The 24,253-nt window shown below is 34.9% G+C and overlaps 1 protein-coding gene across 1 annotated transcript in view; it reads right to left on the bottom strand.

Annotated features, from left to right (window-relative positions):
- The window catches only part of LOC111050859 (neuroligin-1-like), a 155,450-nt gene that overhangs the window by 18,436 nt on the left and 112,761 nt on the right, over positions 1-24,253 (bottom strand). The window contains exon 8 of the mRNA XM_039423220.1: positions 8,360-8,506. Within this exon, the coding sequence (XP_039279154.1) occupies positions 8,360-8,506 (147 nt within the window). The remainder of the gene's footprint in view (positions 1-8,359; positions 8,507-24,253) is intronic.

The raw sequence follows: 24,253 nt of genomic DNA, 5'->3' as shown, positions 1-24,253 counted from the left end.
ATATATCCGGTATGTCCTCGAATATCGGATCATTCTACATGGATAGAAATCTACATCGACTAACATTTTCTGAAGAAGTAACTAATTTTTGGTTTAGAAAATCATTGTGAATGGGATATTGTAAGATGACGAATCCTGGTGGAAGACGACTGACTGTGAATTATGAGTTAAAATTCTTTGAATCCGATTACATTATTGATATTGATATCTCATTAAGACTATTCAGGTCGCCGAACTTTGAAAAGCTCGGTTCAGGCTTATCACACACTAGTTTCCAAATTACAATGGTGGTGCAACGGAATGAATGTGTCCTTATAAGTGTTAATCAATTGAATACAATGGTGAAAAGTTGCAAAAAACTTATGATTCACAAATCAAATTAGAAAAAATTATGATTGGTTTCAACAGATTTAATTTGTGTTATGTAATGTGGAAGACTCAAAGTCTCTGCCAATCAAATCTGGTTGAGTAATTCAATTTTTAGATCCACTGGATTCATATACTTCAGGCTGACTATTTGCAGTTTCAGATTGTATAGGGCACGAGAGTTAAGGTCATTACTTCCTTTTTAATGACCAATAAAAGAGTTCAAAGTTGGTTGAAAGGGTTCAAATGGGTTCATCAATAATAAGGTTCTACAGCCCATAACAATTTCAGTTCACAAGACATCAGCAAAATCAGCAGTCATACTTCAGTAAGTCACAATCATTCGAGAGCCTAGAAAAATATTGAAAGTTTTATCGGGGTCTTTGGAATTATGGACGGTTCAGACTGTTATTCTGCAAATAAAATACACATTTGCTCTTAAATCTGCTCACATGTTTTCCTTTAATCTGTCATTTGGCAAAAAAGTAGTAACGTCTCTGTGTTGAACTCAAATGACAGTATCAAAATGTCTGCTATTGCCTAGAAATGGATGCCTGTATTTTATGAAATGCTGAAGGCTTATAAATGATATGAGATATCAATTTTTACAATCTCTTATTCCATTCATGGATTGATGAAATGCCTCAAGCAGTAGGATATTCTTGGAATACAGTTTTGTCCTATCATTATAAGCAACTCAAGTATTCAATGGAAGCTCATATGAGTGGAACTGGAGAACTGGAGACTTCTGCTAATGAATATTGACCAGAGAGCTAAAATAGCAGAATGAAATTCGTTGAGTAGAACTGTCCAAAATCGTTCTATTATTATAGGGCTTAGCTCTAATCATTTATTTCTTCCATTGGATATAATTCCAATCAATCATTAGTATAGTATTCCAGCAGTATTCAACTGCAATTTCCAACAAATCTCCAAAATTTTTCTTCCTCCTAGTTCTCATCTTGGCAGAATTATGTAATTAGAGATTGTTAATTATTGAAAGTTCATATTAGTGCGAACATCTATACCAAACAGACAAAAATGCGTTGTTCTCACGATCGTTCTAGTTACTGGCTAATGGAATCATGTAATTTGAACCCATGTACTTAAATCTATAACCTGTTAATTGTCCATTAGGTTCAAGTAGGCTACTGGAATCATGTGATTTGAACCCATTGGGAACATACTTAAACCTATAACCTGTTAATTGTCCCATAAGTTTCGAGTTACATAATCCAAATAAACTGCCCCTAGAGGCAGTAAGACAACTCCTTCCTATCTTTTTAGGAAGACGCATTACCTTTAAACTGCTGTGAATTCAATAGAAACCTCTTATACGAGGTCTTTATAATTATGTTTCGTATAAAAAAGAGACACCACATCATCAATTACACCGTGTAGAAAGGTCCAGATTAATGTGTCATCATGTGCCTGTGATTATTAATATGGTACAAGTAATATAATTAATATTAATGATGATAATATTATTATTCATTCAACCAGAACGATGTTGAGTTGAACTTCAATTACATTAAATTTGAAACACGGACTTCATGTGCATGCATATAGATGTTTATTACACTAAACTAGAATAGCTTTGTAGGTGTATAGCTGCCAGTTAATCACAGTTAGAACACTGTTTCGCGTAGAAATGAATTGATTGATGTTGTGATGTTGGCAGGCTGTATCGCTGCAATTTCCTCTCTAGAATATACATCTATTTTATCATCCATTTGATTTCTGAGTTCTATATAACAGTGTAGGCTACTAACATTGATCTACTGGTTGATTAAACACAAATCAACATCTCCAACTTATGTATAAAAGGGAAATTGATTATGGAATAATTACTATGCTTTTATAGTAATTGGATGTATCAATAGAACTAATCAATTGATTAATTTGATCAAAGTTGAATCAAGTAGAGAAATATTTGAACATGTAGCATATGCTATGAATTACTCACAATAATGAAGCACTGATTAGATATTTCAATTGCTAATTAAATGAGATTTCTATCAATTCCATCTTCTCTGTTGAATTCCAATTACTTCTCTCTACTGTACTTCAAAAGATATTCTATGGGTGGAAACCACTCGTACTACCATCACTGTAGTTTTGATGACTCCAAGTTAAAAAAAAATTCAACTTGGTTTTGGATTGAGTTTCTTGAAATGTTCATCAATCATTGTTTCCAATTGTTATTGGACAATATTTTGCAAAGAATGAAATCAATAGCCAATATATCATCTTATAATCATGAGGGCATCTCGAGTTTGAAATATTCAAGAAAATGATTAAGTATAATAGTATTGTAGATTTGTAGTTTCATCAAACTTATATCAGTGAAAAACAGAAAAATTGAATTTTTCATTAATTGCTGATATGGAACTGGGAAAAACGTTTTGTCTCTATGAATCACATCCTCTGTTGATGTAATAAATTTATTTGATATAAAATTTACCGTTATTTGTATCCCAGACAAAGCAAAACAACTATCTCTTATCTGAAGTTTTCCAATAACAAGCACTTTTTTAATTTTGGAAGCCCAAAATAATTGTTTGGTTCCATCAAGGCAAGAAACTTCATTGTACGCGCTCTGTTTCTTTGAAATCAGGGTATTGACCGTGGATTGAAAGACTCTGAATTCAGGGTATTGTACAACGAACAGTTCTCACTACTTGTGGTCTGTAAGTGGGTGTGATGCTTTCCAATACAGATTCAAATTATTCAAATCGCAGTAACTGGAGGAATAATAAAGAAAAATTTCCCTACAAGATTAGCCTATATGTTAGAGTAAAGATACAGTTGAACCGTATCATTTTAAACTGTTAGTATTTAAACTGTATGACTTGTATTAATAATTGTCACTGCGTATATCCAGTTACTACCCGCTTAGATTCAATGTAATGAGTGATGAGATTTGACCTGATGAATAATGTACACGCAGGTAATAATGATACGAGTCGTATGCTACTATAGTGAGGTCCACGTTATAATGACAGTATTTGATCAACTTTGATGTTGCTATCCTGTCGACAAAGCAGGTAGTACTATCATTTTCTAGCTCCGCAACGATGCCATCTCTGTTTTTGAACATGTAGAAATATAATTAACTAGCAGGAACCCGTGCTTCGCAAGGATCTATTTTCAAACTTGATAATCTGAAAACTTGACTTAATGAAATTTTAAAGAACTTAAAATAGGCCTATAACCATCCTTGGTTAATTAAGAATCTAGCCTATAAGCAAAATTTCAAGTTAATTAGTCCAGTAGTTCAGACGTGGTGATGCGTCAAACATAATTTTCCTATCCCATACGTGTATAAGCCAACTCTTTATTTTATTATAGATATGGTTAACGATTGCAAGAGATAGGAGTGTGGAACAGAATAGTTGTGAAACTATGATAGCGCCAGAAGTGTCTCAAACACAATAGTAGGTACTACTTGAACTTTTTGAAAGTGATTTAAAAAAAAATGTTAAAACAACAGAACTGAAAGTTGTCAACCTTATCATTCTACCTCCATTAGAGGCTTTTGTTTGAGCCGAAAGAAATCTTCTATCTTCTATTTAAATAAAAAAATGAATGTCTGTTTGTGTGTTTGTTCCCTATGACTTGAAAAATACTTGACATAACGGCATGAAACTTTGGGAATATGTTGTGTGAATATTGGGGATGGTTTCTGACCAGAAATTTTAATAGGGTAGCTAATAATGATTATTTATTAATCTATTTTACAGACCTATGTTTTCAAAATTGTTGGCCTAGAGGCTACCGAAGAACGAAAAGATGATCATGATTCAAGATCATATTGAGATAATATGATTTAGCATCTAAAGTTACCAGCTGTAATAAACACGTCACCCTATGATAAATTGTGTAGGCTACTGATATTACAACGGTAGTTATAGGTGCGTACAGATATACGCGCCGTGAATATGATCAATTCACTTTTAATCAGCTGATGCCAAGCTTTTTATATCTGTATTTTTACAGGAATAGTAAGATACAGATATAATAAGCTTGGCATCAGCTAATTAAAAGTGAATTACTCATGTTCGCGGCGCATATATCTGTACGCACCTTTGGAGTTGAAGTATAGTTGATTGGTTTCAGCTGTAGATAATGGTTCCTTAGAAAACCTATACAAATAATTATCACTTGCCCTATCATTGAGTAACCGGAAAATGTTGGAAAAAATTATTCACCTCATGGAAGAGAGTTGTTCATATTGCATTTATTATTACTGAAGAATGTCAGAATAATTCACTTTTTTTTAATTTAGCTTAGCTTATTTTCATCCTGAAAATCCTAAAATGGAAGATGGAAAGAATATGTAATTCCTGGTGATGATTCATCGTACATCGCATATTTCCTGGACCATCTAATCAACAACACTATGAAAACATTGAACTCATCTTTGAAACACTAATTTATCCTATCTATTTTTTTTTAATTCAACACTTTACTATTAGATATTTCTAACAATTGATTGAGAAGAATATGTTTTGGGAATAATGAATGCTGCATGACTAAGCACATAGGAAGTCCGTATTTAGATGTGAATGAAAATATTGATTGTCAGATAAATTTCATGACTCACCAAATAAAGTGAAGTATACATTGACTTTTGGCGGTACGAAGTTCGCCAGGTAAGCTAGTTGTAAATAAAGCTTTATTATTAATAGTCAACACTGAAAAAAGACAGGCTCAATCACCAGGAATACTATAAATTCTGTGAAGGACCAGTAAGCCATTAATTTTGATTAGTTTAATCACTTACATTATGGACAATCAATACGTATGACATTTATTAGCTACAAAATAAAAAACTTTGATTGAAGTGACCCCGACTACTACAATATGAATAACCATTTAGATCAAATAAAAGATATTACTCACATCTCTCATCAACTCGTACTTCTTGTTCACAAAATATTAACACAAAAATATGAGTTATATTGAATGAACTCACGGCTAGTACTCAAGTTTGTCTTTTTCTGGCCATGCTACAAATGAATATAGGTTTATGTTTGACATCTTGTTTTTGTAATCTTGTTGTCTATTAAGAAATTTTTCAATGTGATTTTTGTTTGCAATAAAATTTGAAAAAAGAATTATCAACAAACTCCTAGCCAAAGAAAATCTCTGTGCTCTGTTCCAATCGGAATGTATGAGACTCACACAACAATGGAACAAACACGTGGCTAGTGCTTTCGATCAATGGAAAATTAAATTCGATCAGCTGATTGATGAAATTATTTTAAGCTTTCCAATGATTATAACATATGTTAGAATATCATGTGTCAATTATCTCATTTCCATATATGGCATTCACCTTACCATGTTCATAACCTTACTAAATATGATCCTTTATCATCCATTGGAACCCTTAGAGGCAGAACATATCAAAATCCGTTCTTAGTGCACGTCTAGCATGTTTGAAGAATATTTGTGCCAAGTTTCAAGTCTGTAGGACAATTAGTTTGAGCTGTAGTGTGATTTTACATCAAAATTTTCGAAAAATGCCCTCTCCTGGACCCCCTGTGCTCCTGATCAAAATTTTTCTGCATAGATCTAATTTTTTTTCGTAGCTGAACAAAAAAGGTTCCTCATGACTTTGCTGTGCAATGAGCGGTTAAAAAATTTTGGGGGGGCCCCAGCTCCCTCAGGGGGGCAAATTTCTGAAAATCCTTTCTTAGTGGATGTTTTCAGGCTACCATAAACAATCGTGCAAAATTTCAAGTTTTTAGGCTCAATAGTTTGGGCTGTGGTGTGATTTCAGTCTGTCGGGGCTTAGCCTTTTATAAGTATAGAGATTAAGGCAGAGAATAGGAAACGCTGTTCTTCTATCTTTATCCACTGCCATTATAACGTGGACCTAACTATAGTAAATGATACGAGTACACCTATAGATGATACAACTATAAATAGTTTGAGTACATCTTGTAGGTATGGTAAATGCATGATAATAATAATAGTTACGTGAGCTACTTGATACTGGTATGAATACAATGATAATAGTCGTATCAAGCATGTTGAATGATGACAATAACTCAAGAGTTTTGAATGTTTAAAATTCGATTGATATTTGATAATTATTTACTGATAACCAATCGTCACCACCAAACAGTCTCGATAAGAGGGAATAAGTTTGATCAGTAACAGACAGGTCACAGGATACGTAAAAACGAGAACGAATAACAGTGAGCCGATTGCTATTGTGTGGGCGCAGCTACGGTGATCTGAAATGATAACAACGAGCCAATTTTTCAGAATCAATAGCCGACAGACAAAAGGGCGAATCGGCTTTAATTTGGATTATCAGAGCGATGAACGGTCGCGGCCTGAAATAAGAGGCCGGGAATTAATTATTATGGAGAGTAGATATCGACCGGATCGAGGGGCGTCCGGGGGCCTCTTTTCGAGTTAAGCTCTCTAACCGTTAAAGGTTCGTCCCATCAGGAGCAAGCGATACCCGCCCGTAAACCCAGGGGACGGACGTCTTTGTCCGCCCACCCGCCCGCTAACACAATCACTGGACAGGATAATCAAGGTGAGCCGCTCGCCTAAGTTCATGCAAATTTCCTAATCCATCACACAAACACTTAATCTCAACCGGATAGCCTTTCCAGAGGTCACATACATGCCGGGGCTTATGGTCGCCCATATGACAAGTACCTGTCGGGTGACCAGGGAGGCTTACAACTGGACTGCATGTCGATGTTACTATTATCTGTGGCAGTATAGCATCAGAAACGTGAAGTCTTTCGATAATCACAGGGATGAGTTGAATTGAATGGGAAAATACTTTGAAGGGCGAATAAGAAATGTACATGAAAGCTTAGGGCAAAGAAGCAACAGGCGTTGTATCAGATGAGTTGGCATGGCACAGCAAGACAGAAAGCTCTCTAATTGGTTGATTGGGTTTGCGTATCGAGAATTAGCCAATCAGACAGCTTCCTCTGACGTGCTGAATCGTCTGAAAAATACCTCCTGTGTCTCTGCCTTTAGAGATGGGCTGAATCAGAACTCCAAATCTTTTAATAATCACAAAAGTTTATTAAATGTAATGAAAAAGCCTTGAAAGAGTGATTTGGAGACTGTCAGGATAGCTTAGACCTGGGCTGCATGTTGATTACTGGATTATAGCATTGTTCATTTGTGATTGTAATATCTGCAACTTGAAAGCCTTTGAATTATCGCAATCATCGCAATTGGATGTAATGGAGGAATTGATTACTTGATTTGAGATAGAATTCCGTCCTTTAATATTATTGAGGCTTCACAACAAAGAAGAACTTGGAAGTGGACTGTATGTTGATTTGAGTTCGTGAGTAACACGTGATTCTAGCATCAGAGACTTGAAGATTTTCAATGAGAAAAATCAGTCACACTGTACTATCTTGTGATAATCACAGTGAAGAAAAGCATAAATCGTGAAGAACCATGAAGTAATAAAACTCCAATCTTTATTTTGTATAATCATGATTTCTTGATACCTCTGAATTGAAGATTTTCTTGATAATAGCCTTATATTATTATTCATCAGCTAACCCATCTCTTCCAAGAAGATTCCCTTGATACCGTCTTACATGACTATGCCAATACTTGGGAGAATCTCATTCCCTTAACTAAATTTCCCTTTCGACTTGGAATCTTGTTGATATTATAACAGTAATTATTCATGTTTCTTCGAAACACTTGGAACTCTGCTACTCGAGTGAAGAATATCTTTCATGGAAGCACTCTGTAGAGATGCATAATTCTGAGATGTAATTCCACTCTGTAATTTCGTAATTTATCGCTCTTATCAGGGATTTATCGACAAACAAGACTTTCTATTTATTTTGAACTTAAGAAAAGGAACATGGCTCAAAGAATGTTTCCCAACCATGAAACAAGTACCTCAAAAAATCAAAACTTATTCATAATAATCAAAACTCATTCTATTCATGATCACAATAATTTTATTGAAGTGTAAACTCACCGGCATAGTAGTGATTCTCTCTTTCATGGAAATGATGATGTCTCATACTGACGTCATCATCGCCAGGTTGATGTAGTTGAGGGATAAGATTCAGCCATACAGCGATCTTGTGGCCCCGGTAATGGTTTTTCAGGCGAGGCTTCTGAACTGTGAACAAATCAGACATATTTATTGTGAGAAAATTTTGGGAAATGAATCAGCCAAAAGACATTCAGGGAGACATTCTTATTTCACCTCAACATCATTAACTAGTAAAAATAGAAAAATAAAATAGTGTCCTGGAGGTGATTCCTGATTATCTGTACTGGAAAAACATCATGTTATTCAAGTCAAGTATCTCTTATTTCTTCATTTTTTTATTGATTACAGTTAAAGATTATATTATACAATATGATTAAATTATATTATACAATATAAGGATTACCAGATTTCCTTGTTGGTTAATTTTTGATTAATGTATGTTATGTGAAATCTGTTGTGTTCTATTGACTGTTGTGTTTTTATTCTGCGGGAGCGTTGCTCCCTTAATGCAGTTTCATGATATTATGACGAACAAGACAAGTTAAGTTAAGTTAATAGACTATTTCAAGTGTCAGATATTCCAATTTAAAAAATCTCCATTGACATTTATATGGCAGAGTAACTATATTGTATGTCATTATTGTTCATGAATTCCTTATTCCGATTGAAAATCATCTGGAGTATTGGACTTTTGAATTTCCGTTACATTTCCTATATCAAGCTGAAATCTGAGTATTCAACTTTCTTCTAGAATATCACAATGCTCGTAGCATCTGAATATAATATTAAATGTATCAACAATAAGTGTATTTGAGTATATGAGTGTATTTCTCAATGCTTTTGATACAATTTCGCGAGGAAATGTAAATTCGATTTTCATGAAATAAATGAATAATGAATGTTACGATAGAATTGATTTTTTCGTGTATAAACTATAAAGAACAAAATATCATCATACAAAGAATCAGGGTGGAAATTTATTGGTGGAGTTATTGGGCAACAGAGTATAAAGTGAGGAGGCATTGATCAAAAGCATAGTGAAACAGTATGAGTTGAAGCAAAATCTCCATCTGAAGAAGTTGCTTGAATAGTGATAGAGCTTAATAATTGTAGAGACAAGAACACCTGCAACTAGCAAAATTATTGTTGCTGGGGAAGTTATTTGTGTGAAACCCGTGTGCAGACGTTTGACAGGTGGAGTAAGCTCAGTGTGTTCTACATCAGCGTGAGTCGTGAGAAGTGAGATATTATGAGATGATATTCGTACAAGTGCTTTCAGGTATCAACTGTCATACAATAGAAGGATTTCGTGCTGTCGGAGAGTCGGCAATTTCCAAAACATCACACAAGATTCTCACGTGAAACCCCATCTGAATGCTGATATACTCGCAACCCTCACTCGAGTGCTGAGTGAGAACTGAATTGCGCTGCAAGATTTGTTTTATCGATCAGAGAGCAAATAAAGTCGCTCACTTCCAAAATAAGATTCCGTCAGTGAGAGAGGCATCAGAAAAGCTGAAGAGGATTGTTTTTGTGAGCGTGGTATCCGTACTCTGTCTAGTCCCTTCACAGCTGGGGAAATGTTAGTTACCTCTGGAATTAAACCAGGCGACCATGTCCCCAGCTACTAATGAGCGGTTTTTTCGTTTCTATTTTTCTCCTCAGAGAACAGGGACAGGAACGTTCTAAGGCAATTTACGTCGTTAGGAGCGTGGAGCTCTCTAGTCGGTGCAAGTATTCCTTGCTACTCGCCCTAGTAAAGAAGAAGATTGTTCCGCCCTACTCGAGTAAGGAGGGGAAAGCAGCAAAGCAAATCAAGCACGTTATCCAGGCTCTGATTTGAATTTTCTATTCCGTCCCGCCCATTTCCAGCATCCATGAAATGCTTCGTTACAAGGTAGGGGACGAAGGCGCTTAGAAGGCGCTTTTTGTTTGCCATGTGTGTCCATCTCATAACTAGATTTACTCTGTTTCCCACTCATTATTTATGTATTAAACGTGCTTTGAAATCGCCTCCGAAGAATTCCAAAGATGATTTTTTTTTGCAGTTGCATTACTCGTCACAGCTGTTACCTCTTTCTAGATGGACGGCTCCAATCGCCTTGAGAATAGTGATCTTCAAATGGAAACTGTAATTTGCTTTAATAAAAGCGGAGTGCTTGTAATCACAAGCGTGAGCCCAACGCAGGATGTTTATAACAGACGTGATACTTGAATCAAATTGAAAAAGGGTGGAGACATGCAAGATGATATTAATTAGCTAAATTTTTCAAATTTATGATACTTTTCCATAGAAAGAGCATAATATACTACAGTTTAATATATCCCAGTCTATTAATTTGAAACTTTGTATATTTTTATGAATCTCTCCAACGTGTATTTTTTCAAGTTACATACCCCATTTTACAGGAGATTTCACAGGACTAGAATACCATTCTGACACTAAATAATTTTGAGATTAGGAAAATAATATTGAGTCACGAGATCAATTGATTGTTTTGTAGAAGAAAAAACGTAAGATACTGAAAATCATCATTTGTCATTCATAATTGAAAAAAAGTGGAGACAGACATCAATAGTTATCAATCAGATAGTTGAGTGATCACAGGAATATGAACGTTTTTCTCTGTACATTGCAATCTCAGCAGAACAATGCTGACTGATGGATCGACTGATGAAGATGATGGGTCAATGATACTGATAATATAATAATAATGATCAAGATAAATTAAAATAATGTAAAATAGATTAACATATCCAATATTATTATTAAACGAAAATCCCAATTAATTAGCATTTGAACAAATGCAACTTCCAATTTATTTCCATCTGTATTAATCATAATATTCGAAACAGAGTATTACAGATGCTGAAAGAGGAATTCTAGTTTTTGGTTTCAATGGTTACTTTTAATACTTTTAAGATTGGGTGCTGTTCAAATTTAAAGTATTTCATGTCTATACTAGAGTATAGAATGAAATGAAAAGTATAGGGTTTATAAAGTTTTTACCCAATCAATGAGAAACTGCACACGACTTCTTGTTGACCACAGCTTTGTTTTGACTGACGTCATCTCGGAGACGAAAAGTTTGAAATGTGGCTGGTTAACTGTTGAGAACATTGTGGGAATGAAAGTTTGTTTGATGGCCGTAGATCCATCCTCAAATATTTGTTGGCGAAAAACTTACTCTTTCTGTGGTCTTGGTTTCCTCGTCGCCGTACTAATCTGGTCTGGGTCACAAATGTATCCAGTAGTAAATTATTGTGACTTCCTTGATACACCCCTTTCGTATTGCCAGCTTCACACGCATACGGTTTCATTCGGTTCGGTTCGGTTCGTTACCGAAAACGAATGAGGCTTTCATACATGTCAGGTTTTAATTCGTACGGTTCTAATTAGGTATTTCCTTCTCAAACACAGCTGTGTTTGGATTTTCACAGTTCATGATGGTATATTTAATATAACAGCTGGTGTTAAATTGCAAGATGTTATTTATTGAACAACAAAATTTTCAAGTTAACTAAAAATTATTGTGAATTATTTGAAAAGTTTCTTTTTGATTATGTTGATTTTGGATGTTGAGAAAGAAGATTTTTTTTTAAATTGAAAATTTGTTCCTTGTTTTGACACATGGTATATAAACTCCCTCTCCATTGATGAAATCGTGTAATATTCTTGGAAAAAATTCTCCCTGAGTTTTAATTTATATCTTTCATATTTTTTTAGCAAACTATTCATTGAGAAAAAAATTTGGTGTGGCGCACTCACACAACTTTCCTTGCCGTTATGAAAATTTATCACCTGACGCTAGTGTTCCCGCGTATCTCAAGTCTACTATTCAAAGATCCAAGCCAGCTGGTGACAGGACAATAACGCTGGAGACACACGAAGTTTGCTATCTCTTCATAGTGGATGATTTAATAGAATCAACAATTGCCAACAGTTTGTAATTGAAATAATAACATTTTCTCGAATTTCGAGCTTATTTTCAATTGTTAAACATTAATTAAATAGATTTTCATGCTCAATCTTTTCCACTTGGATTTTTTTGTTTAAATTGTATTAAAGCCTGATAATTTGGAATCTAAAATCAAACTTTGCATAGATGGGGCGGAGCTCCTGGAATTTTTACAGATATGGGACTTGTGGCAGTTGATAGAGCTTATCAATGACTATTTTAAGTATAAATTTGATCAAAATCGTTGGAGCCGTTTTCGAGAAAATCGCGAAAAACCCTGTTTCTCACAACATTTCCATCATTTTATCCACCATCTTGAATTATTGCAACAGATCGAAATTGTTCGTGTAGGATCCTTATATTGTAAGGACCTTAAATTCCAAATTTCAAGTCATTCCGTTAATTGGGAGATGAGATATCATGTACACAGACGCACTCATACACACACATACAACACACATACAGACCAATATCCAAAAACCACTTTTTTGGACTCAGGGGACCTTGAAACGTATAGAAATTTGGAAATTGGGGTACCTTATTTTTTTCGGAAAGCAATACTTCCCTTACCTATGGTAATAGGGCAAGGAAAGTAAAAAATGTTCCTGTGAACTAACTGAAATGAATTGACCATATGATTTTGACTTGAAACAGATAGTCACGATATCAGGTTAAAATGAAATCAAAAAAGGCAAGCGTGTGTAGAAGACTTTGTTTTTTCCTGTTTCCCTAGCAACGAATTCAAATATGATAAAACCTATTCGTGTCGAGGGGGCATTCGGAGATATGCGGTTGCTATTCGGTACCGAATTCAAACCGAATTACCGTTTCACACTTATCGGAATTTGCCGAAAACAAACCGAAAACGAAACGAACCGAATGAGTGTGAAACTAGCCTAATAAATAAAATCGATTAGTATAGATACAACTAATCGTTTGAACCAACTTCGAGCATTAAAAAAGATACAAAATCTTCATAGAAAGTACTTGGAAATTTGTCTGTTGCAGAAATCGGTTCATTGACCAATTCAAGTGGCTTCATTGTCTCATGAAACATTAGAAGAAAATATTGAATTACAGAAACCTGCACATGTTTGGGTCTCTATGATTTGATTGCTGCTTATAATATCATCGAACATTGTCATTCTGGCTCACACGTTTTTGATAAAATATTTCATTTCTAAAACGATAAGTAAGAATCACAAAATTTGTATCACTTGTGTTCTTGTGATATCCATTCATATTATGATGATTGATATTATTAGATCTCTGATATATGATCAACTTCTTCCACTTTTCACATTAATCCGGCCACATTGATTAATATATCCACAGACTTTTGCATTGATTGGAATGGGAGATAATAATATGATAAAAACTCAGATCTTCCTCCATAAAGTTTTAGAAAATACATTTCTCTAGAATAATATTTCATTCCTTCCTAAGAATGCGAAGAACCTATTCTGTACGAATTCCGAAATAATTTTTGCGAAAGATATGAAGTAATAACAACTCATGTATAATGGAAAAATGTAAGTAAAATGTATGGTGTGAGTACTCTCTCATATATTACGTGGGAATATACTATAAACTGTACGTGAAAACGATAGTCGAAGGTAACACACAATTCGATATAGCCTACTTGATGATATAGCAAATAATTCATACTATCGTAAATAGGAGAGGAGCTCGGCATATGCCCCTCAGCATTTAATAAGAAGGGAATTGAATAAACTCAAGCTATCCATTGGACATGAGAATCCAAGATATGAATCCATATTTTCCTTTAGAGAATACCGACCAGAAAATCCGGGCCATCCATAATAATATGCGATGCCACAATTCCATGAAATGAATGCTTGAGCCGCCCAATATACCCCTGAGAGCTCTGTCAGGATTTGTTCCTATCAATTCCTGTATGGAGCACAGTTACGCATTTCTCCATCCAGATTTCACCTCTTCTCACAAGAATTCATAGATTACAAGGAAAGCTGGTCGTTCTAGTCTGATATATGCGAGGGTTTCGCTCCTTTGTCCTTCTTTCCAGCTTGAGAACAATGTTATAAGGAGAGGAGCCGGCCAAAGACTGAACCCTTCTTGGGAAAACCAGCACTGCTTTCAATAAAGTCCCCTCTTCCATCCAGATTTCAATCACATACTTATTTATTATGATACCAATTTCTAGGAACACAGTTGAGTTTTATTAAAGCCATCATTGTTACACTACTCCATTATCCACTGTAGTGTATGCTCTATCCCTGTAATAGCACGATGTTGCAATAAGGAAGTAGTTTCCTTAACATGCACTTTCTATGACTTGATCAATATTTTTCTATCTTCCCATATGCTTGGAATGGAATGTTCCAATATGAAATGTCAAACGTGTCTCTTGAAGTGCTCCAAATGATAACTTAGTAACCTATTGAAGTATTCAAGTATTGTATCTCAATGCTTGTCAGAAGAACAAAATGGATTAAGAGAATTAATGTGAGAAATTCTTCACATATTACTAGTAATAGATATATCATATTTAGATTAGTGATGTTAAAAATAGGAAAAATTAATATAATATACATCACGCAAGTGATTCAGTGTGTTTCAAATTCCTCACAACTCTATCAATATAAGTTGATACTGTTAGCGAAAAGAAGGAACCTTTCTTGGAAGAACTTTGTTCTTCCCTTCGTGCTATTGACTTTTTATGAGAGTAGATGATGAATTATTGATCTTTTATCAATTAACTTGAAAAATACTGAAATGAACCAACGCGTTTTTGAATAGCGTCACGATCCATATTTTCTTGAAATTCTGCTAGAAAAATATTTGCAGTCTAACCTTTCAGATTCATGAGACTGCTGGTGACACATAGCACCAAAAACACAATAAATATCCTTAAATTTGATTGAAATAATTGAATTATGTTCTTCTTGAGGGGAAAGTTCCAATTTGAGAACCACATGCCACCAATTGTAATTTGAAAAAAGTTGAACGTTGATAAACGAAAAAAGAATGTTGTTAGTTTGAGAAGTATGAAAAATTGAAAATGTTATTAGGTATTCATTGAATTTTTGGAGCTTGAGAAGGAGGGGTATCAAATATTGTATAACTTAAATTGTCATCAGTTATATATGGAAAATTTTATCAGAAATTAGATGTTAGATGTTAGACCGAACGAAAATATACATAGGCCTATTATAATGTTTTAGAAGCAGTGCGTTATCTTTTGTGTGAATTATGAAATGGAAATTAATCATACCAAATGAGACTATAACATATTTCACTCCTTCTGAGAGATGATACAATGTTACACCTAAGAAATTTTTTATGATATTTGTCAATAATTAATGTGATAGAGTATAGATTTATGTGAGATTTGACAATCTTTCAGTGCTTTATTATGTTAATATATCACAAATCTCAACAGACAGTATGTCAGAATCCATGAACTCTTGAACTCAATTTTTCCTCTCACTATAAACTTTTCATTAGTTCTAATGGACGTTGACAAGAAATAACATCTATCGATCGAGGTTAGGAATAGTTGAGCTGTCACTTTGCAAAGCGACTGGCGTTTGACAGAGGATTTCAATGAGCTAGTGACATATGGGATAACTTGTGTCTGACCGACACTCTGAATATTAAATGGTTGGCACTCAGCTGTTTCGCTACCCGTTCATACATGGCCGATAATCGCTGTATCAACCAATAGGATCGCAGCGCTCTGTGCCCGTTACGCTAGGTGTCGACTGCGGTTACAGTTCGTCTCCATCAAAACGAACCCTGGCAGATGATCCTCGCAATTGATTGTGCCTGCATTATTGAAATATTGTATTGTCGAGCATGAATTATTCAGCGGTTGTCATGCAGCTGGCAAACGACTGTGACAGCAGTATCAAACCAATAAGAGTGCTGCACTGAGCAGAGTTCGCTCAGTCAGCTATTCTTAATTCATACCACATGATTGATGTTTGGTGAAGTTCACAAAGTGTGAGAAGCGAGGGAAGTGAGCATAAGCCTGCAACAAATCTGCCACTCGAATAAGAGCATATCATATCCAAAATTGGAGTCCGATGGTTGCAAACATTCAAAAGGTTCACCAGTGTTTGATGTTAAGTAATGCTTAGGCCACAAACCTAAGTTCTATCGTAAATTGCTCAATCTCATGAAATGAGGATGATCATTGCATGATCTTGAATATAAAATTCATGATAAATTATTTCATCTCATATCAAATGAATTATATAATTATATTGAAAATTCTCATATACATATATCGTATTTGAAATTTCCTTCCAAGAATCTCATTAACTGGTTATGAATCGCAATTATTGATTGATACTCATAGTACCTGGAACTCCAGGTATGTTTTCCTAGCTGCATTGGTTCAAAACTCATACTTGTGGAGTCCTCTCCAGTGAAGGAGACTTCAGTTATACAGTTTGAAATGAGGAATTGGGAATAGCAGTTAGAAATAAGTGCATCCAGCAGTTGTCCTCTGGACGAAAAACCGAACAGTTTATGACATTGTCACCACTTGAAAGAAATTTGCAAAACCAAAATCTCATTGGTTGCTGAATCGTCACTGCTAAGAAAAGTACCGTGCATTAATTCAATATAATATAGGTATAGCTCTGTTAGAACAGTTAACAAAACTTAAGGCTGTGCGAAAGCTAAAAGTAAACTTTCTACTTGTGATATTCTTCTAAGTTTATCGATTTGTTTATCATCAAGCTATCAATATGAAAAAGTTTTCTCAGGAAAACATTTTTTTCCTGATCATTACCTTTTGAGATATGAGCGCCCGAAGTGTGAATATAGGGACAGAACATTTCAAATTCGGTAAGATAATAAATCCATGTGATTTAGAGGATGAATTCTTCATGGTATTGTTGATCTGGTAAAACAAAAATTTCATGAAAATATCAATTTTTAAGAAAGTAATTCAATTTACCAAAAATAATTCAACTGAAAGTTAGTCCTAAACATTTAAACTTTAGGCGCTCATATCTCAAAAAGTAATGATCAGAAAAAAATGTTTCACTGAGAAAACTTTTTCATTTTGATAGCTTGATGATATATTATACAAATCGAAAAACTAAGAAAAAAATCACGAGTAGAAAGTTTATTTTTAGCCTTTGCACAGCCTTAATGTTTGAAACTATTGGCAGGAGTTGACTAAATATGAGATTTCAAGGAGATAATTTAATCACCAATCAATATCGCATAGGCTCATTTGAATTCATGATTATAGGATAAAGTTAATGATTTCTCACAATTCCAATTCTTGACATCTGGCAAGGTTTTTCGCAGCAAGCAATTATTGATTATCTCTTAAGTTCTTAACAGGAACTCATATAGCCTAATGGAGTATCATTCGCTTTTGACTTTTTATAATAATTGTAGATGATGACAAAGTGATGAGTAATATTACTCTGATACAAATAATTCCATCAACGGGATATGCGTCTACTCTCATTGATACAAGGACACTCAATATTAATGGAAATGATCGAAGTCGGTTTGTTAATTAATAGCGAGTGTAGCAATGTAATTCATGGGTTGAATAACTAGAGCAAAGAAAAATTGTGGAAGAGGGATCTTGCATCTTCTGTTCGCTTGTAAGAATGTGAGCTTCTCACCTGATATCCAGCTCAACAGCTTTACTGAGATGTGAATATTCCGCCTCCATATGGAGGATAAACTGAACTGCAGTCTTTCCTATTTGCGTTTCACAAAATCATATTGTTGATCCATCTAAATGCAAGAGAAAAATAAATTTTCTTATCTTGTCTGAAAGCAAAGCGGAGAATACTTATTCGTTCTCCAGCAGCAAAGAGAAAGATGTTTGCGGATGATTTATACTGCTGTCAAAATAAAATGAGAGGAAAGGAGCCTGGGAAGGTTGAGTGGGGGGAGGGTACAGAGGTGAGGTTCCTACTCTTTTTTGTTGGAGTGAGTAATCAGACAGGCCCATTATCTGTCCCACAGCTCTTTTCGTTCCAACCAAGACCGTTTTCCTTCTTATCTTTTGCACAATCTCCAACTTTTTCGTTCGTTATCCTTGGAACTCAATGTTTAGCATTTGGAAGTGATTTCTCTCCAAAATTCCGCTTTCTTCAACTCACTTTACGAGTTTGAATCTTCAGAGAGGAGGCTACTTAAGAATATTTAATTGATTGAAGATGTAATCACGAAGCTTATTGTTGAATTTCACTCTTGGCTTCAATTATTATATTCAATCCTTATCAAGTTGAGAATCATGGAAGTAAATTACTTCAATTCAAACTTCAATGGAACATTCCAATCTCATTCAATTTTCACAATCTGTTAATCATACATATTTATCCAAATTTGGAAACAATAATGAAGCGTTTCAAGGATCGAAACAGTGTTTGGGAATGGAAAACTGATTCAAGGGTAGAAATACCTTTTATTGGAGTCCATGAGACTCAAAAATTGACAAATAAGGCCTGCTTTACTTTGAAGATAACTCAACTTTCCAATTCATGACGGATTTCAGTTTGTTGTTAGGATTGTAGGAACATTTAAGCTGTTGACTATCGCATCCGCTCTTATAATTTTCACCAACTGAAAAAGTATTGAATGTATGCAAAGTATTGAATGTCCAAGTTTAAACATAGATAGGATGGTTATGATCTGTTGGCCTCATTGTTCCAGAACTCAATGGTGATGATTGATGAGCTTTAGCTATCAAAATCAGGAATGCAGCTAATTTCAATAGAACACAGCCGATAATTCAACATCAAATTAATGAATCTCTAATAATAATAACGACAGCCTGACTTTACTAGATATTTGAGAAATGAACCGTACCAATCATACAAACATCACTAACAATAGGTCAAAGGATGTTCTCACGATTCACATCCATCAAAATAACAGGAATCCAAAATTTGTAATATAAATTGCAATGTTATTCGAAATATTTTGTACTCACTTTGGAAGATTGAAAAACTGAATTTAAAAACCTCATAATCGTGATAAATAACATTTACTGTTTTTGAAGTAAGCTATGTCGATGAAATATCTGAATAGAGAGTGGATATTGATAAAACGTTATTGATTTGCTTGAAAACATCTCAAGAAAACCCTCAAGAAGTAAAAGTAATTCATTGAAACAGATTTCCACTTTTTAAAGCTGATAAAAGTTTCACAAGTTGATAAATTTTGCTTATGTGAGGAGCTTCACAATAATTTACTCCATCACTCACATTTATTATGGTGAAGATCTTTCATTATTAAGACAAAACGTTTATCTTTATTCGAGACCATTAATTCGCAATACTAGATGATATTCTCTGCTACTACAAAAACATTGATGACTGAGAATATTCGAATCATTTATAAACTTTCCAACCCATATTGAATCTTGAGATGATCCTTCACAAATAATTATTGTTTGAAGAGAAGCAAGAGGTTCCTCTCCACTCCATTCCAATATCAAGGATCAGCAAGCGAAAATGTTATGAGAAGTTGAACGATTCATCGATTAAAAACGCTACAGAAATGGGGTGAATCCATAGAATGTTTCAAAGGATGCTCATTTCTGAAAAGAGCTTCATTTACTATCGCATCCGGGACTTGGCACTTTGATGATGAGTCTCTTTTGTTCCTGAACCCGCTCTTTATTCCCGGTGGTATCATGAAACCGACGTTGATGATCATATAGAGTGCAGCCAAATAATGCTTCGATCGATAAGTCGAGTCGTTAACCTATTAATAATACGTTTGTAAAATTGATGAGATTCGTTTTTTGTTCGATAGGAAGCCGGAAAAGATGGCTTCCACTCAGAGAACAGGCTTCGCAGGGAACATTTTTATCTATCAAACAAAGTTATAAGAAGTCAAGCAAACTTCACATAACTTTCCGTACCAACAAAAAAGAGTGCAGAATGGGAGAAAAGTATTCGTCTTTGTTTTGACTCGCAGGGGATTTAAAGTTCCACTTCCGAAGAACTCCAAATATCAAATATTCTAATTCTCTCCCATATAATACAGAACTGTGTCAAGTTTATTGTGATTTATGTGGTGTGGAACAGGTGGATTCTATATTCAAAGATACACATTATTTTTCTGAAGAGATTGAAACGTGATGTGACTGCTAGATAATGATTTATATGGATTATGATATTTATAAATGCTAATCGAGCGTAGTTTTTGAAGCAGTGTGTTATGACAGGCTACACCTATTGAGTTTTCTATCAAGTGGATATAAGATTCCATACTTTCTGAATTTCATGTTTCAATCACATTAGACCCTATATCTTTCTCATGTTGTTCCAGATTATAAGCTTCATTTATAATATTTATTCATTGGATAAAGTAGAAAAAAAGAAGAGAAGAAAAAACAGACTATTGCCAAACGTCTTCAATTATATGGAATTTGTTCATCTTCCATCTTTTCATGAATTCGAAAAAGTTTTTTCTCCTCTCTTGTCGTTCTTCAAGAGTATTGTTTTCAATAATAGTTCCATGTTTTCTTCCCTTCTTCACCATAAATCGTTCTCTAGGAAAATCGACTTCGTATCATTTGAATGAGAACAAGTCTCTTCATCTCTCATTAGAAACAACTGAACCACTCGACTTTGATTCTCATTTTCACCGACTCGGTTCACTGAAATACATTTCAGGCTGCATAATCCAATATTTATTCAATTTGCTGCAAACACACCAGTCAGGTATTATTCGAGTCGTCTGATAGACAAGCAGCCTTTCGCCCCAAGTACAAAAGCACCTGATTCCATTAGTCGGTTGTTCCAAAGCATAATTATATACGAGGAATGTGAATCACTTGAGACCTTCTTAGCTTCGTGAACCTGAACGGTAAGAGCTTTGCGGCTTTGCCTTCTCGAATCTATTCCATCGATCGCGCCGCACCACGGCACGTCTGCTGCATGCAATAATAGTCGGAAGCCATAATTAATTAGTGTCACAGACAAGTAAATTAGTTTAGTGGTTTGTGAGGCGAACTGCGCGCTGAAAGAGCATATTGCATGCAGCCTGTGACGTATGCAACCGACCAGTAACTGACAAAGCAGACAGCATGATGGGCAAGCTCTTTTCATTATACTAGAAATTATTATGTATTCATGAGTAGGGACTCACTCGAATTTGGTGGTCAGATTCTTGCATGTCCTTTGAAACGTTCCTCATGGTCCCTTGAATATAATTTCAGTGCCGACAGACTTTTGATTCCTCCTACTCATGAAGCCAACAGAATGACTGTAGCTCCATGAAATAGAGACCTCTAGGGACTTTTTGCAGTTGGCCAGTTATACCAATTCGACGAGTGGTGAGTTCTGTCTGCTTCTTTTTCTTCTCATAAACTGGACCAGAATTTTCCCTCTTGCTTGTTAATAGTGTTCTTATACTACCAGCTACCTCAGTCACATACATGTGTATTATGTTTTATATATCATATAACCGACTCCTTGTTGAAAATATATTTTATGATCGGAATTTTATCTTCGTTAAAATATGAACACTTAACAACATCACTTTTGTGTTGCGAACAGGACGAGTGCAGATTTCGGTTTCCATCGATTGCAATGATAAAAACATTTTTGATGTCATAGATATAGATATATATGGATATAAACTGAGTGCGACCTAAACTGAAAGCTATAAATATCGAGCTGATCGTTCTATTTGTACCCTTCGTGTTATAATATAACCATTTTTCTCCTATTAATTCCATCGTTTCTACGTTCCTACTCATTAGTTCCCTGTTGCAAAGAATTAATTTATCTTGCATTCCATAATGATTGAAGGTTATCTTCCCTATATAGTCTCATTGCACTCTTAATAATAATTGTAGCAAAGCTTATTGACATGTGTGTGCGGTTATACAAAGTTTTCAAAATTTCCTGGATAACTTCTGCACTGAAAATGAACATTTTAACTCTTTTTTAACTCTTTGGAATTGAATATCACTATCAAAATCATTACAAAATCAAACGATTGACACAATACTGATGAAATTCATAACGCTCATCACTTGAATTTGACGATTACCGGTGGCAATGCTTGATCGGAGCTGCTGTAATCAATGTGAAACATTCTCCGTATCACTCCGTATCAGAGGGCGATCACAGATATTATCAAATGGGAATAAATCCAGTACTGAATAATATATGCTCGACTATGGTTTGCCACAAGGAACTGTTCTTTCTCCAATCTTATTCATAATATACATAAATGACCTCTTGAACCTGCACTTGAAAATGGTCAAGCAATTTCTTTTGCCGATGACACTACTTTAATTTTTTCTGGTCAAACTTGGGAGGCAGCTAGAACTTCAGCTGAGAAGGGTTTTTCGGAGGTCAAAGCTTGGCTTGACAATCATACTCTAACCTTAAATTATAAAAAGTCTTCCTTTATTACTTTTACACCAAATACTGCAACTAGTTCTTCAGCAACAGTTAGGTTAGATTGAAATTCGCCAATAATAATGAAGTATCACGGTCAAAAACACGTGTTGCATGATTAATCAACGGACTCGAAATGTTTCGTTGCATGTTATTCTAACTGCTGCGTTAGGACCGACCCCGACGGACGGAGGAAAGGACAAATTCAATTATTTCGTCACAATTTAATCTGGCGCTCAATCCCCCTGACTGCTCTGTTATTCATCTCGTACGCTCCGGCAGCCTGGGCCGATATCAGTTTTCATTTTGCAGCGTGAATCAGAAATGCTTAGGAGTCGTCGAACCATTCGGAAAGTTTCGATTTTTTTTAGAAGTAAAGTTAGAACCCAAAGTAAGTGAATTATTTGGTATTCTGGATATTCTATATTCAGTATTTATTTTATAGTCTATGTTATAATTCTGTCATGTTCATGAAGTTCTGTATTACATCGGATATTATGAGTGGTAGAAGAGTATTTGCAAAAGATAAGTGAATTTTGTAAATAAAGTTACAGTAATATTCAGCAATAAATTTCTGTACCCAGTGAACTATACGAGGACTATCGCATATGTCTAGTAACCCTGAAACATCATTCCTTTTTTCTCCATTCTTCCTGAGAATCTATTCCGAAGCGTCATTCAGATCAATATTATCTACTTGAGGATTATTTGAACTAGTTGAAGTAGTTCCAATATTGAGTTGAGAGATGAAACTACTAATTGGTTCGTATGAAACGTTATACTCTCAGTGGACATGCAGTATCAGACAGGGAGTCGTGGTAGATATACTGTAGTGTACACAATCTCCTCTCCCAAGTCCAAGGAGAGACCTACAGTGATTGAAGTGAGCATGCAAATCAACATGACCATATTGTTGCAAAACGAGTAACACAACTCAATGAATAAAACATCAGTTGAATCTGATGAAATTAAGTCTATGATTTGCCATACTGTTGCCAACAACTCATAAATACATCAATGATTGAATCTAATAAAATCACATATTTATATGAATTGCGTATTATTGGATGGAACAAAATGGAATAAATACATTTTCATTTTCTACCTACTCAAAGTTATCCACAAATTAATGGTGAATGAAGGACTAATCTTTAAAATATAATTTATTTTGAACGATGCACAAATGAAAAGACGGATGAATTGAGGATATGTTAAGTAAGGATATACTCACAACATCATTCGTTGTTGTTATTAAGGTTATGAGTGGGGAAAACAAGGTGACACTTCATTTAGAGGAGTGTCGGAAGTGATGGTTGAGGGAAAAACTGAAAATGTCTTTTGCGAGAAACAAACAAGTTTTTTGCCAGCAATCAAAGAAAAGTACGGGGAACGTGTTCGAGGAGCGCTGAGGTTTTTCTAAGGGCGAAAGCTGAAAGCTTTTAGTCTTGAGACCCATGCACTTCAAGTTTACCGTGGATCGATATGCGACCCTTTTGCATGTCACCTCGTCTACGATACTCAATTCG

Source organism: Nilaparvata lugens, chromosome 3, assembly GCF_014356525.2.
Source record: "Nilaparvata lugens isolate BPH chromosome 3, ASM1435652v1, whole genome shotgun sequence".
NCBI classification, from domain to species: domain Eukaryota; kingdom Metazoa; phylum Arthropoda; class Insecta; order Hemiptera; family Delphacidae; genus Nilaparvata; species Nilaparvata lugens.
Note: the sequence above shows the minus strand (reverse complement) of the source record. Positions and strands in the feature narration are given on the sequence as shown.